General features: G+C 36.9%; 1 protein-coding gene across 6 annotated transcripts in view; it reads left to right on the forward strand.

Annotated features, from left to right (window-relative positions):
• The window catches only part of SLC35A3 (solute carrier family 35 member A3), a 61,372-nt gene that overhangs the window by 8,452 nt on the left and 39,113 nt on the right, over positions 1-13,807 (forward strand). The window contains exon 2 of one of the 6 annotated variants that reach the window (XM_023739986.1): positions 11,297-11,373. The exons of 4 other annotated variants lie outside the window; for them this stretch is intronic. In XM_023739986.1, coding sequence (XP_023595754.1) covers positions 11,329-11,373 — 45 coding nt within the window. In that variant the 5' untranslated portion in view covers positions 11,297-11,328. Of the gene's footprint in view, positions 1-6,803; positions 11,374-13,807 lie in introns of those variants that run through there. One more of the 6 variants, XM_023739985.1, reaches the window with a different exon arrangement.

Below are 13,807 nucleotides of genomic sequence, written 5' to 3' on the forward strand. Positions count from 1 at the left end.
TTATCCATTCATCTGTTGATGGGCATTAGGTTGTTTCCATCTTTTTGCTGTTGTGAACAGTGCTGCAGTCAACATGGGTGTGCATATATCTATTCGCTGATGGCTCTTATTTCTCTAGGATATATTCCTAGGAGCGGGATTGCTGGATTGTATGAAATTTCTATTTCTAGCTTCCTAAGGAAGCACCATATCATTTTCCAAAATGGTTGTATCATTATGGGGAAGTTTCTTTTTGATGTTAATCTGCTGTGGAATTTTTTTGCAAAATTGCAAAAACTTAAGAGTAAATTGTAGACCTGTCTAGGTAACTGAAATAGCTTAAACATCACCAAACCAGCAGTTAATAATGTCATTCATGGGTATGAATTTATTAAAGTTTATGAAAGTTCAGGTCAATATGAATTTGTAGTTTAACATTAAATTTTTACCCTCAAAAAATAAAGTATATCAAACCAAACCAAATGGGTTTAAGTACCAAACCAAAACCCACTGCTGTCGAGTCAATTCCAACTCATAACGACCCTATAAGACAGAGTAGAACTGCCCAGTAGGGTTTCCAAGGCTGTAATTCTTTATGTGGCAAACTGCCACATCTTTTTACTTGATCGAATCATTCAGTAATGGTAGCCAGCACCATCCATTTCTTCTGGTCTCATGACAAAGGAGATAGTAGTTCATGAAGGTGATTAGATCTGCAGTCTGTCTCCTTCTCCATTTGCTGGGTTTCCTTCTTCCTCTATTGCTCCAGGCAAATAGAGACCAATTGTATCTTAAAAGCTTCCAAGCTTTTAAGACCCCAGGCACTACTCAGTGAACTAAGAAGTAGAGCAGAAACTCTTGTTAGACCAATTGACTAGAGAGGTTCGTGACACCTTACCCCAAACCTTTTAACCAAGGAAACTATACCCTTGAGTGTTTACTTGTACTTATGTAGTATCAACAGCTACAGCCTTTTTTTTTTTTTTGGGCTGCTGTTTTTGTTGTAAAAATTACATGTAACATTCTATTTGCCATTCCCCACCCTCTTTTTTTTTTCCACTGATGTAGTTTAGTGATATCAGCTACAAAAGTCAAGTAGTGTATCTGCTACACTTAGTCTATGCTAATTTTCCCACCATCATAGACAGAAATTGAGTACTTTCCGAAGAATGATTCCTGCTGCCACCTGACCCCTGCCCCTGGTAGGTTATATATTTTTCATCATTTTTTTTGTATGTGTTTTGTTATGTGAATTTGGTATATAAATATGAGTATTTGACTTTAGAAGCTAGAACTTTATGCAGCTTCTCTATCCAGATTGCACCACCCCATATTAGGGATATCATCTCAAAAGAAACCAAAGAGCCAGTTTAAGATGAGTTGCTGTATATTTAGAGATAAGCATTTTGATTGAAAAGGTAAGCTAGGTCAGACAACAGCAGAAATTAGTTAAGATGAAACATAAACCTTTAGGTCACATGTTCAGATAAAATACTAAGAAAAAGTTCATTCCAATAAGAAAGTGTCCACATATGACTTTACACGTACTCTGCCTAGTGTTTTCTGTAAAAGCTGGATAAGATGTTTTTCTAAATTTATATGTGCTATACAGCCAATTTTAAACATCTCAAATAGTATTTTCTATCATGGGGTCTGATATAAGTATTCAGTGAATACACCTTCTCCTCACTTATCAACTGTCTCGTTATCCAACATTTCATATTTACAACAATAATAAAAAATCTACTGTCTGACTATTTTGCACATTAATGACATGTCTGGCAGTAACGAATGCCAAGGTGCAAGGCGAAAGTAACATTGACTATGATGGGTCAGGTTATATGTCATCTTGACTAGACCATGATTCTCAGTGGTTTGGCAGTTATGTAATGATATAATTTGGCAGTGTAATGATGTAATTTGGCAGTTATATAATGATGTAGTCGTCCTCCATTTTGTGATCTGATGTGGTCATCCTGCATTTTTGCATAATGCTGATTTCGCATAACCATCTGATATTTGGAACCTAACCATGTCAATAAGTGAGGAGAGGGTGTACTCGAATAAGGCAGTATACTGTAATAGCCCCTTTATCTGATTTATATCCTTTAATCCTCTAATCACTCTCTGAGGTACATAATATTAAATATCCCCATTCACAGATGAGGAAAAGGAACAGAAAGTTTAAATAACTTACCTAAATTATTAGTTGGCAGAGCCAGAATTTGAATTCAGGCAGTTGGGAGTCCAAAGCCATACCAGTTACCAGTTGCCAAGTTGATTCTTATTCATGGAGATCCTATGTGTGTCAGAGTAGAACTGTGCTCTATAGAGTTTTTTTGTTTTGTTTTCTATTATACTTTAACCCCAAACCAACCCATTGTCGTCGAGTCAATTCTGACTCAAAGCTACCCTATAGGACAGAGTAAAACTGCCTCATAGGGTTTCCAAGGAGCGGCTGGTGGATTCAAACTGCCAATCTTTTGGTTAGCAGCTGAGCTCTTAACCACTGCACCACCAGTGCTCCCATTGTGCTTTAGGTGAAAGTTTACAGAGCAAATTAGTTTCCCATTTAATAACTTACACACAAATTGTTCTGTGACACTGGTTGCAATCGTGCAGTGTATCAGCACTCTCCTCATTATCACCCCGAGTTCCCCATTTTCATTCATCTGGTTTTCCTGTCCCTTCCTGCCTTCTCATCTTTCCTTTTGGGCTGATGTTGCCCTTTTGATCTCATACAGTTGATTGTTCTAAGGAGCACTTTCCTCACGAGTGTTACTGTTTATTTTATAGACCTGTCTATTATTTGGCTGAAAAGTGATCTCCGGGAGTGTCTTTACTTCCACGTTAGAAGGCTGTCTAAAGACCATAGTCTCGGGGGTTCCTCCAGTCTCTCTCAGACCAGTAAGTCTGGTCTTTTTTTATGAATTTGAATTTTGTTCTACATTTTTTTTCTGCACTCTAACTGGGACCTTCTGTTGTGATCCTGGTCAGAGCAGTCAGTATTGGTAGCTGGGCACCATCTAGTTCTTCTGGTCTCAGAGTAGTGTAGGCTGTGGTTCCTGTGGCCCATTAGTCCTTTGGACTAATTACTTCCTTGAGTCTTTGGCTTTCTCTGGACAGAAAGAGACCAATAGTTGTCTCTTGGATGGCTACTCTCAAGCTTTTAAGACTCCAGTCACTACTCACCTAAGTAGGATGTAGAACACTGTCTTTATGAACTATTTTATGCCAGTTGACCTAGATGTCCCCCAGGACTTTGGTCCCTAGCCTCCAAGCCCAACAACTCAGTCCCGCAAGGAACTGTGTCTGGGAAGTTTTCATGGCTGTGTCCCCGTGTGCTCTATTGTATGTATGAAGATACATGTAGCCCGTACAAATTCCATAGGGTTTTTAATAGCCAATTTTTTAGAAATAAATCACCAGGACTTTTTTCTAAGATGCCTATGGTCAGACTACAACTCCAGCCTTTTGGTCAGTAGCTGACTGCGTTAACTATTTGCACTACCCAGGGACTGCTCCTAATGCTTGTTGTGGTTGTTGTGTGCCTTCAGTCCCTTCTGACTCATAGTGACCCTGTAAGGCAGAGTAGAACTGCCCCATAATGTTTCCAAGGCTATAATCGTTACGGAAGCAGACTGCCACGTCTTTCTCCTGCGGAGCTGCTGGTAGGTTCGAATCACCAACATCCTGGTTAGCAGCCAAGTGCTTAACCACTGTGCTACCAGGAACTCCCTCTGATACTTAGGCAGGCTTAAACATTTAAGCCTTACTACAAAGACTATGGGCTCTGACAGAGAAATCTTGGTTCATATCTGGGCTGAGACATATTATGCAGGGTACGTTACATTCTTAATATCTCAGAAACTCTGTTTCTTAATCTGTAAAACCTACTTTTACAGATTAAATAAGATTTAAATGAGATAATGCTTATAAAGTACCTAGCAAATGACTCACATGGTGTAGGAGCTCAGTAAATGGTCTCTTATTAGTTTAACTTCTTTTATGGATTGCTGTTATTAGAAAACATTTAATGAGAATCCATTCTGACATGCATGTGTCTTTTACATACTGTACAGAAACAATTCATGAGGATATCATTCCTCCCTCTTGAGGATTTACATATTGTAGAATTTATTTACTCTTTTATAAATTCAAAATAAAGTAAATGTCTCATATGGGACAAGTACTGGTTAGGAGATGCTGGAAATATAAATAAAAGAAGTATATATGTAAAGAAATTATTTTGATAAAATTTATGAGTGCTGTTACAAAAATATCTGCAAAGTAGACTGGAAGTATAGTGGAGGGAAGAATTTGATCTGCTTGGAAGAATTAGGAAAACTTCACTGAGAGAAGACCTGTATTTTGAGTCCTGTAAGATACCAAAAGTTGGAGACAAAGAAGAAGGATTGGTAGTTGGAAAATATGGCCTTGGTGATAGAAACGACGCCGGAGATTGCATGATAGTTTTTTGCAAGACCAACGACTTCTTCATTGCAAATACCTTTTTTCACCAACATAAACGGCGACTATACATGTGGACCTCGCCAGATGGAATACACAGGAATCAAATCGACTATATCTGTGGAAAGAGACAATGGAAAAGCTCAATATCGTCAGTCATAACAAGGCCAGGGGCTGACTGTGGAACAGATCATCAATTGCTCATATGCAAGTTCAAGTTGAAACTGAAGAAAATTAGAACAAGTCCATGAGAGCCAAAGTATGACCTTGAGCATATCCCAGCTGAATTTAGAGACCATCTCAAGAATAGATTTGACATGTTGAACACTAATGACCAAAGACCAGGTGAGTTGTAGAATGACATCAAGGACATCATACATGAAGAAAGCAAGAGACCATTAAAAAGACAAGAAAGAAAGAAAAGACCAAAATGGTTGTCAGAAGAGACTCTGAAACTTGCTCTTGAACGTTGAGTAGCTAAAGTGAAATGAAGAAATGATGAAGTAAAAGAGCTGAATAGAAGATTTCAAAGGGCAACTTGAGAAGACAAAGTATTATAATGACATGTGCAAAGACCTGGAGATAGAAAACCAAAAGGGGAGAACCCGCTCAGCATTTCTCAAGCTGAAAGAACTGAAGAAAAAATTCAACCCTCCAGTTGTAATATTGAAGGATTCTACAGGGAAAATATTAAACGATGCAGGAAACTTCAAAAGAAGATGGAAGGAATACACAGAGTAACTATACCAAAAAGAATTGGTTGACATTCAGCCATTTCAAGAGGTAGCATATGATCAGGAACCGATGGTACTTAAGGAAGAAGTCCAAGCTGCACTGAAGGCATTGGCAAAAAACAAGGCTCCAGGAATTGACGGAATAACAGTTGAGATGTTTCAGCAAACGGATTCAGCACTGGGAGTGCTCACTTGCCTATGTCAAGAAATTTGAAAGACAGCTGCCTGGCCAACCGACCGGAAGAGATCCATATTTGTGCCTGTTCCCAAGAAAGGTTATCCAACTGAATGCAGAAACTATTGAACAGTATCATTAGTATCACACACAAGTAGAATTTTGCTGAAGATCATTCAAAAGCGACTGTAGCAGTATATCGACGGGGAACTGCCAGAAATTCAAGCCGGATTCAGAAGAGAACGTGAAACCAGGGATATCCACTGCTGATGTCAAATAGATCTAGGCTGAAAGCTGAGAATACCAGAAAGATGTTTACCTGTGTTTTATTGACTACGCAAAGGCTTTTGACTGTGTGGATCATAACAAATTATGGATAACATTGTGAAGAATGAGAATTCCAGAAAGCTTAATTGTGCTCATGAGATCAGGAAGCAGTCGTTCAAACAGAACAAGGGGATACTCCGTGGTTTAGTCAGAAAAGGTATGCGTCAGGGTCGTATCCTTTCACCATACCTATTCAGTCTGTATGCTAAGCAAGTAATCCGAGAAGCCGGACTCTGTGAAGAAGAATGGGTCATCAGGATTAAAGGAAGACTCATTAACAACTTGCTATATGCAGATGACACAACCTTCCTTGCTAAAAGTGAAGAGGACTTGAAGCACTTACTGATGAAGCTAAAAGACCACAGCCTTCAGTATGGACTACACCTCAATGTAAAGAAAACAAAAATCTTCACAACTGGACAAAGAAGCAACATCATGATAAGTGGAGAAAAGATTGACATTGTCAAGGATTTCATTTTACTTGGATCCACAGTCAGCACCCATGGAAGCAGCAGTTAAGAAATCAAGTGACGCGTTGCATTGGGAAAATCTGCTGCAAAAGACCTCTTTAAAGTGTTGAAAGCACTTAGTTGAAGAGTAAGGTGCACCTGACCCAAGCCATGGTGTTTTCATGTGAATAAGGAAGACTAAAGAAGAATTGACACCTTTAAATTGTGGTGTTGGCGAAGAATATTAAATATACCATGGCCTGCCAAATGAACAAACAAATCCATCTTGGAAGAAGTACAACTAGAATGCTCTTTAGAAGCAAGGATGGGGAAACTGCGTCTTACATACTTTGGACATGTTATCAGGAGGGATCAGTCCCTGGAGAAGGACATCATGCTTGGTAAAGTAGAGGGCCAGCAAAAAATAGGAAGACCCTCAACAAGATGGATTGACACAGTGGCTGCAACAATGGACTCAAGTATAACAAAGATTGTGAGGATGGCGCAGGACCAGGCAGTGTTTCATTCTGTTGTACATAGGGTCGTTATGAGTTGGAACCAACTTGATGGCATCTAACAACAACAACAGGATGCCTAGAAGTTCTTCAGGTAAAGAAAAAAAAAACCCAAACCCATTGCCATCCAGTCGATGCCGGCTCATAGCGACCCTATTGGACATACTAGAACTGCCCCACAGGGTTTCCAAGGAGCACCTGGTGGATTTGAACTGCTGACCTTTAAGGGAGAGTTTTTTAAGAAGAGGATAGTTGTTCAGAGACTGGATGAAAGAACAAGTGTTTGAGACAGTTCATGGCAGGAAATTTAGGGTGGGGCCAGATTCTGAGAGGCTATTCTAAGTGAAGGAATTGGACTGTAACCTCTATGAGGTAGGGAGTCAAACTTTACAACTGGGGAAGGAATACTACAGTTTATTAAAATATGTGCTGTGTGGAGGATAGATTACAGAGTTGGGAGAATCTAAAGCCTTTCCCTATCAGTTAGGAGGCAGAGTGATAGAGATAAGACTGGTATGAGAATTGAACAGTAAATACCGAACAAGTATAATTAGTGTGTATTGATATTCTGTATAGTTTATAGGTCCATAGTATATAATAAACTTACCTGGAAGTGGCTGCAATTTCATGTTTAGAAAGGGTGGTGGTTAAAGCAAAAACTGCACAGTAGGTAACTGAATTCTGATGTTGGAATCTTGTCCTTAGGGAGGTATGGTAATCCTCCATTAATTACCCAAGCACAGTTAACCGCTAGGGTTAAAAATAATTTTAAAATTCTTGACCGTTTGTCAGACCGTAAGTCCATAAAACCCAGATCACTCTATATGTTCTATTAAGTTTCAGTTAAATATTTTCGTTGGTAAACACATTTCTAAAATGTTGAGCAGTTGTGAATGCTACAAAGGAAAATGTTTTAGGTTTATCCTCAGCCTGAATTAAAGAGCTAACCATCATTCTTGCGTACCCTTTTACACTTTAATACTTGAAAAATTGTTGGAAAATGCTGTAACCTTTTTATTAATGTTAGTAGTAGTCTACTTGAAAATAGTCCAGTATGAACAAAACTTAAAATTGGGAATTTTTTCTAGCTTATAAACTTTATATCTAATTATCCGTTGTTAATATTTTAGGTTGTAAAAAAAAGGCTAATAAAAATAGTGACAATCTCTACTTTCTTTTGCATTTTATATCCTTTAAAATAGTAAAAATCAGGATTAGATTCTAAGTAAAATAAGCAATCGTAGAAGAGTTACTTTGTAATATTGGTCAAGTTCTTACCTTTCCTATAAATTGTTATTCTTTAATTTTAATCAGGTAAGCAAACTGTAAGCTGTAAAGTGGTTCAGTTGCTTCGGTAGTAAACTATAGAATTGCTGTTTGAACCTGTTTCAGTCTGTTGTCTCTTAGGATAAATATGCTCAACCTTTTAACCATTTTTGTGAACAGAATGGATGGGCTTTGAGTTTTCCATGAGAGACGATCACTAGAGTAATATCTCATTAATTTGGTATTATTGTTTTGTTAGTAATCGAGCATTTATTTTAAAAATGTTTTTGAGCACATACTCTGATCTGGGACAGTCCTACATACTCTTCTGTATAACCAAGGTTTTCCGATAACCGATTTTTTTTAAATACTGAAATTTAATTTTAAATCCAGTCTTCCTCCAATATATATTAAATGCTTCCTGCCTGAATAAACACAGAATAAAGAATATTTTAATTTTTTTAAATATAGATTTAGATCCTTGTGTTTCCTGTGACTGCTGTAAGACACAAATTTGATGGCTTAAACCAACAGAAATTTATTCTCTCACAGTTCTGGAGTCCAGAAGTGCAAAATCAGTGTCACTCAGTGAAAATGAAGGTTTTGGCAGGGCCACACTCCCTCCAGAGGCTCTAGGGAAGAATCCATTCCTTGCCTCTTGAGGCTTTTGGTGACTACCAGTATTTCTTGGCTTGTAGCCAGGTCACTCCAGTCTTCAAAGCCAGTGTCTTCAAACCTCTCTGCTCCATTTTTGCGTTGCTTTCTCTTGTGTGCCTGTTTCTCCTCTTCTGACTCTTACAAGGACACTTGTGGCATTTAGGGCCCACCTGGATAATCCAGGGTAATCTCTCCATGTCAAGATCCTTAACTTAATCCCTCTGCAAAATCCCTTTTTCCAAATAAAGTGACACGTTGCAGAGATTAGGGTCTGATATCTTTGGGGGTCACTATTCAGCCTACTACAATCCTCAAGGAGCCTTGGTGGTGCAGTAGTTAAGAGCATGGCTGCTAACAAAAAGGTCAGCAGTTCGAATCCACCAGCTGCTCCTTGGAAATCCTATGGGGCAGTTCTACTCTGTCCTGTAGCATCAAGTGTATTTTTATGTCTGGTCATATGCTAGGTACTAGGTACAGAGATTTTAAAAATATAAAACGAATTATGTGATCCTGAGACCCTGCAAAGTTGTAAACTCATTTTACTTTTTATTTCTGCCTACCACAGGATCAGACTTTGGACTTGATTTTCAGAAATGTCTACTCCGCAGCTAAAGGAGATGAGGTTTTCTTTTAGGCAATCATAAATACTTTCTGATTTCTCACTCAGACATTGGGCTATGAATTTAGAGCTTTAAGTTTATTTTTCTCCAGGTTTTCTAGCTTACTTTGAAGCAACCAATGAACATCATTATACTTCTATTTCCAATAAAATGTTCTGTGGCAGCAACTACTTGATCACCAAAAATCTTGTCTTTATAGGCCTTTGATTACAAGTGTCTACCAGTGATTATTTTAAGTAACTTTCGCTTCTGCATAATGAACTACCAATGTCTTCTTTATTGCTTTTAATATGGTCGTTAATGGCTTTAAATCTAGTCAGATCAGAGAACTGATTTCAGATTCATATTCTTGTGGTTCTGTTACCCTGGAACCAATTTTGGTACCAATAAACTATGTCATGGTTCAATCAGGAACGCAGACCTGTTCGTTATTATGGAATAGGACTTATAATAGGAATAAAATCTTTTACAATTGTAGAAGCAGGGAAGGTAAAAGTCAAAGAAGAGGGTATTGGAGGATCACAGAAAGTCATTAACCAGCCCTCCTGAAACAATGGTGTTGATAAATAGGTTAGAGCTTTCAAAGGGCTCTCTGGGAAGCCAGCCATGTCCTGCTGTCAGAGTGTAACCATAAAGTGGAGCTAATAGAAAAGTTTATGGAAAGTTGTCACCTATGCATAGCTATTACTTCTATGTCCACAGCCAAGAGTCTGGTTGAGAGCCTAGGATCGCTGTTGTTCAGTAGGGTCAGCAGTTGGGAAGAAGAGCTGACCTAGAACAGGGGAGAGTGAGGATAAACTGGAACCTGCCACATTTAACCCTGACAGTCTTCAGAGAGTAATGACTCCTGCTTTACTTCTGCATATTCTTGTGTATATTTTGTTTTTGGCCAATTCTAACCTGGCACCATACAGAAAACATTGTTTTGGGAACTGTTTGAGCTTAACCAGGTTGACACAGTATAGTATAAGGTAACATCCTTTCCCTATAATGTTTTCCTATTGCACCCTATACTTTCTTGTCATAGCAGTTTGCATGGTTATACTGTTTATTGAATTACTTGAATAATATTTGTCTTCCATGCCAGAGACTAAGCTCCATAAAGAAACATTATATTTGTCTTATTTACCATTGTGTACCCAGTGCTCATTGGAGTGCTTGACTATAAAAAGTATGTCTTAAATATTTGATGGCTGATTGCCATATGAAAGGTTGTGTGATACTTTTTTTCCTCCTGTCCCCCCTCCTGAGTCTTGAGCTAATGGTTAGTGCTTGAGGACCTACCTGGCTTTTACACTAGTCTCTGTTCTTTATAGAATACCTTTAATGCCTGCCTTTAACTGTAAGTGATAGGAAATGACCACAACAAAAACTGGTGTAGCAGAATAGCATGGGGATGGGGAGATGGGAGAAGGAGTATGTTTTCACATGGCAGCACACATTGGAAAGGAATCTTAAAGCTAATCTTATTAGGTTATTATGTTTTTCCAGATCACCGACTTTATGTAAAGAGAATAATCATGCTGAAAAGTTTTTATCTAAAAATTAGAATGCAAATACGTTTTGTATTTGTATAGTTGAAGAAATATTTGAATGCTATTGATTTTACCTGATTATAGGAATGATATTTCTACAGTCTGTGGAAGAACAAGTTAAAAATTGTCACTACTGTAACTTACATACAGGTGATATTATATAAACAGACACCTGACACCTTGAGGAAGAAAGAGAAGGAGAAACAATGAAAAGTTGTTTAACTTAGAATTTAGTAGGAACCTGTAGGTGGTAAAGAGTGATTGTTACATGCTACTGAGCAGGATTTTGCTTTTCTTAAGCACTTAACAGTGAATGAATTTAGTGGAGGTTAATGTTTTTATTTCTGTTGTAGAAACATAAATGACCTGTTAAGTCATACTTCTTTCATTTATGTAAAAAATAAGATTTTAGAATTTTCCATGGGATTATTATGGATTTCAAGTACAACATATTGTTGCTACATTTTTGGAGTTACTATATTTACTTCTGAAGTAGTTAGAAAAGAAAATACATAAACATCAGTGTCAGAAGTAAATCCAGTTGTAATTAATTTTATATCATTATTTAGCATATAGGTTACAGTGTTAAAGTTTTGGCATCATGGAAGATAATGGACAAAAAATTGCAATCGAGCTCAGTATTTCGGTATGTATTTACTTTTTCTGTTTATTCACTTGGAAAAACTTTAAAAGGTTTTTTTTTTTTCTTTTTTGTAACAATCGCTATTTCTTACTGGAGCCTTGGTGACACAATGGTTAAGAGCTTGGCTGCTAACCAAAAGGTCGGCAGTTCGAATCCACCAGCCACTCCTTGGAAACCCTATGGGGCAGTTCTACTCATCTTGTAGGGTCACTGTGAGTGGGAACCAATTCCATGGCACATAACAACAACAGCAACAATTCTTACTGGTGTTTAATGTGAACTTACATTTGCAAAGCGCCTTATAACTTGTGTGTTTTCATGTGTGCTCTATCATGTCGTTACCTTTAATAGATTATTATACTTAGGGAGCATATTTCAGAAATAGTGCTTAGAAAATGTGAACATAGCATACTCTAAAAATCATAACTTAGAAATTTAGCCTTTTGTTAAAACAATAGGAGGAAAATTGATTTGCAGAATTTCTTAGATAATTTCTTTAAAAATTATTACAAATTTTATTACAGTTTTAAAACATTGACTAAACATTGAGTTTCTTAGAACTTTTAGTGATTAGAGATATATTAGCAAAACACAGCTATTACTGGCCTAGTAGAAAGATAGACTTCACATACATATCTAAAGAGCAGACATATCACATATTAGTAAGCCACTGGAAATAAGTCTATAGCCAGACTGATTTTCAGATTTACTTATAAGGATCTGTTATATCTTTGAGAAGATAAATAGAAATTATTAGTACATGGTGTTTTGACTATTTCAGAATTTAGTTAATGCATATCTGTAATCCTAATAATACTGTTATAAACAACTAATTTCTCACTAATCCTGATTAATTTGGGGTGTGGTGGTGGTGGTGGTAGTAGAACAATGTGTACTAATGATACATTTATATTATGTAATGTATACTCTTAAAACATTTAAAGCCTGTACAGTAACTCACATATGACTAAAAAGCGTTGTAAAAAAGCAAGGATCTTTGGGAGCTACTTTAATGAAAACGAGGGATGTGTGATTAGCATATCAAATGTATTTAAATTATAGCTGCGAGTGTTTTGAAGAGGAGCCCTGGTGGCGCAGTGGTTAAGGGCTTGGCTACTAACCCAGAGGTTGCTGGTTAGAACCCAACCATTAGAGGAAAGACGTGATGATCTGCTCCTGTAAAGATTGCAGCCAAGAAAACCTTATAGGACAGTTCTGCTCTGTCATGTGAGATCACTTGAGTTGAAAATTGACTCTATGTACCCAACAACAAAGCATTATGTTTGCTGTATCAAAAGAATAATAAACATACACATAGATTATAATTAAAGATTGTTATTATTATACAATAATTATATAATAGTTACATATTATATATTACTATGTGTATACTCAAAATTTATAATTTAAAAGTTCAAACAAAACTTTTAGATCAAAAATTGGGATTTTATTAATAGAGTCATAGTGTGCGCTGTGTTCTAGAACTGGAAGGGACCTGAGAAATCATATAAAATGTTAAATTTTAGAAAAATAGCTTTGAAATAGTTTTTATAACATTTAAGAGATAGTTGTTGAAAAAATTTTAAATGTTATTAAAGGGGAAATAAAAGAATCTTAAATGTTCATTAATAGAAGAATTAGTAAATAAAAGGCCCACTCATTTGATGGAACATTATAGAGCTGTTAAAAGAAGTGAATTAGGTCTATATATCAGCATAAGTTGCAGAACAATGCTGATTAAAATAAACAAGCTGCAGAATAATGTATATGGTCTGATGCCAATGTATGTATAGTGAAATACTATTTATAGCTTATGGCTGTATCTATATATTTTTATAAAAATTTAAAAGTAGACTAGAAATATATACTGTAAACTCATGATAGGAGCCCTGATGATGCCATGGTTAACCGCTCAGCTTCTAACCAAAAGGTTGGTGGTTTGAGCCTACCAATGGGCTCTGTGGTAGAAAAGACCATGCAGTCTGCTCCTGTCAAGATTACAGCCTAGGAGACCCAATGGGGCAGTTCTACTCTGTCATATAGGGTCTCTGCAAATAGAAATCCAGTGAATGGCACACAACAACAATAAAAAACTCATGATAATGATTTCCTGTGAGGAAGGGGTAAAGGAATAGGACTTGGAGTAATAGGAGTAAAGGGGACTTTGACTTTAGGTATAAAGTTTTATTCCTTTAAAAAAAGCAAAGCTTAAGCAAATGTGACAAGATTGGCAGTTGTTAATTCTGGGTGGTAGAATTATGGATATTATATTCTTGGTAGTTTTCTGTATTTTTTTTAAATTTCAACTTTTTTTCCTCAAGAAAGAGCTGTCATTTTTTTAGGAAGTGGGGGAATTTTGTGACTACAAAACTTTATTTTCTGTATAATTTAAAAAGCCCAAATGGTTGTTGAAATTCTTTTGGTAGGAATACAAAAT

This window comes from Trichechus manatus, unplaced genomic scaffold (genome assembly GCF_000243295.1).
Source record: "Trichechus manatus latirostris isolate Lorelei unplaced genomic scaffold, TriManLat1.0 scaffold00144, whole genome shotgun sequence".
Classification (NCBI taxonomy): domain Eukaryota; kingdom Metazoa; phylum Chordata; class Mammalia; order Sirenia; family Trichechidae; genus Trichechus; species Trichechus manatus.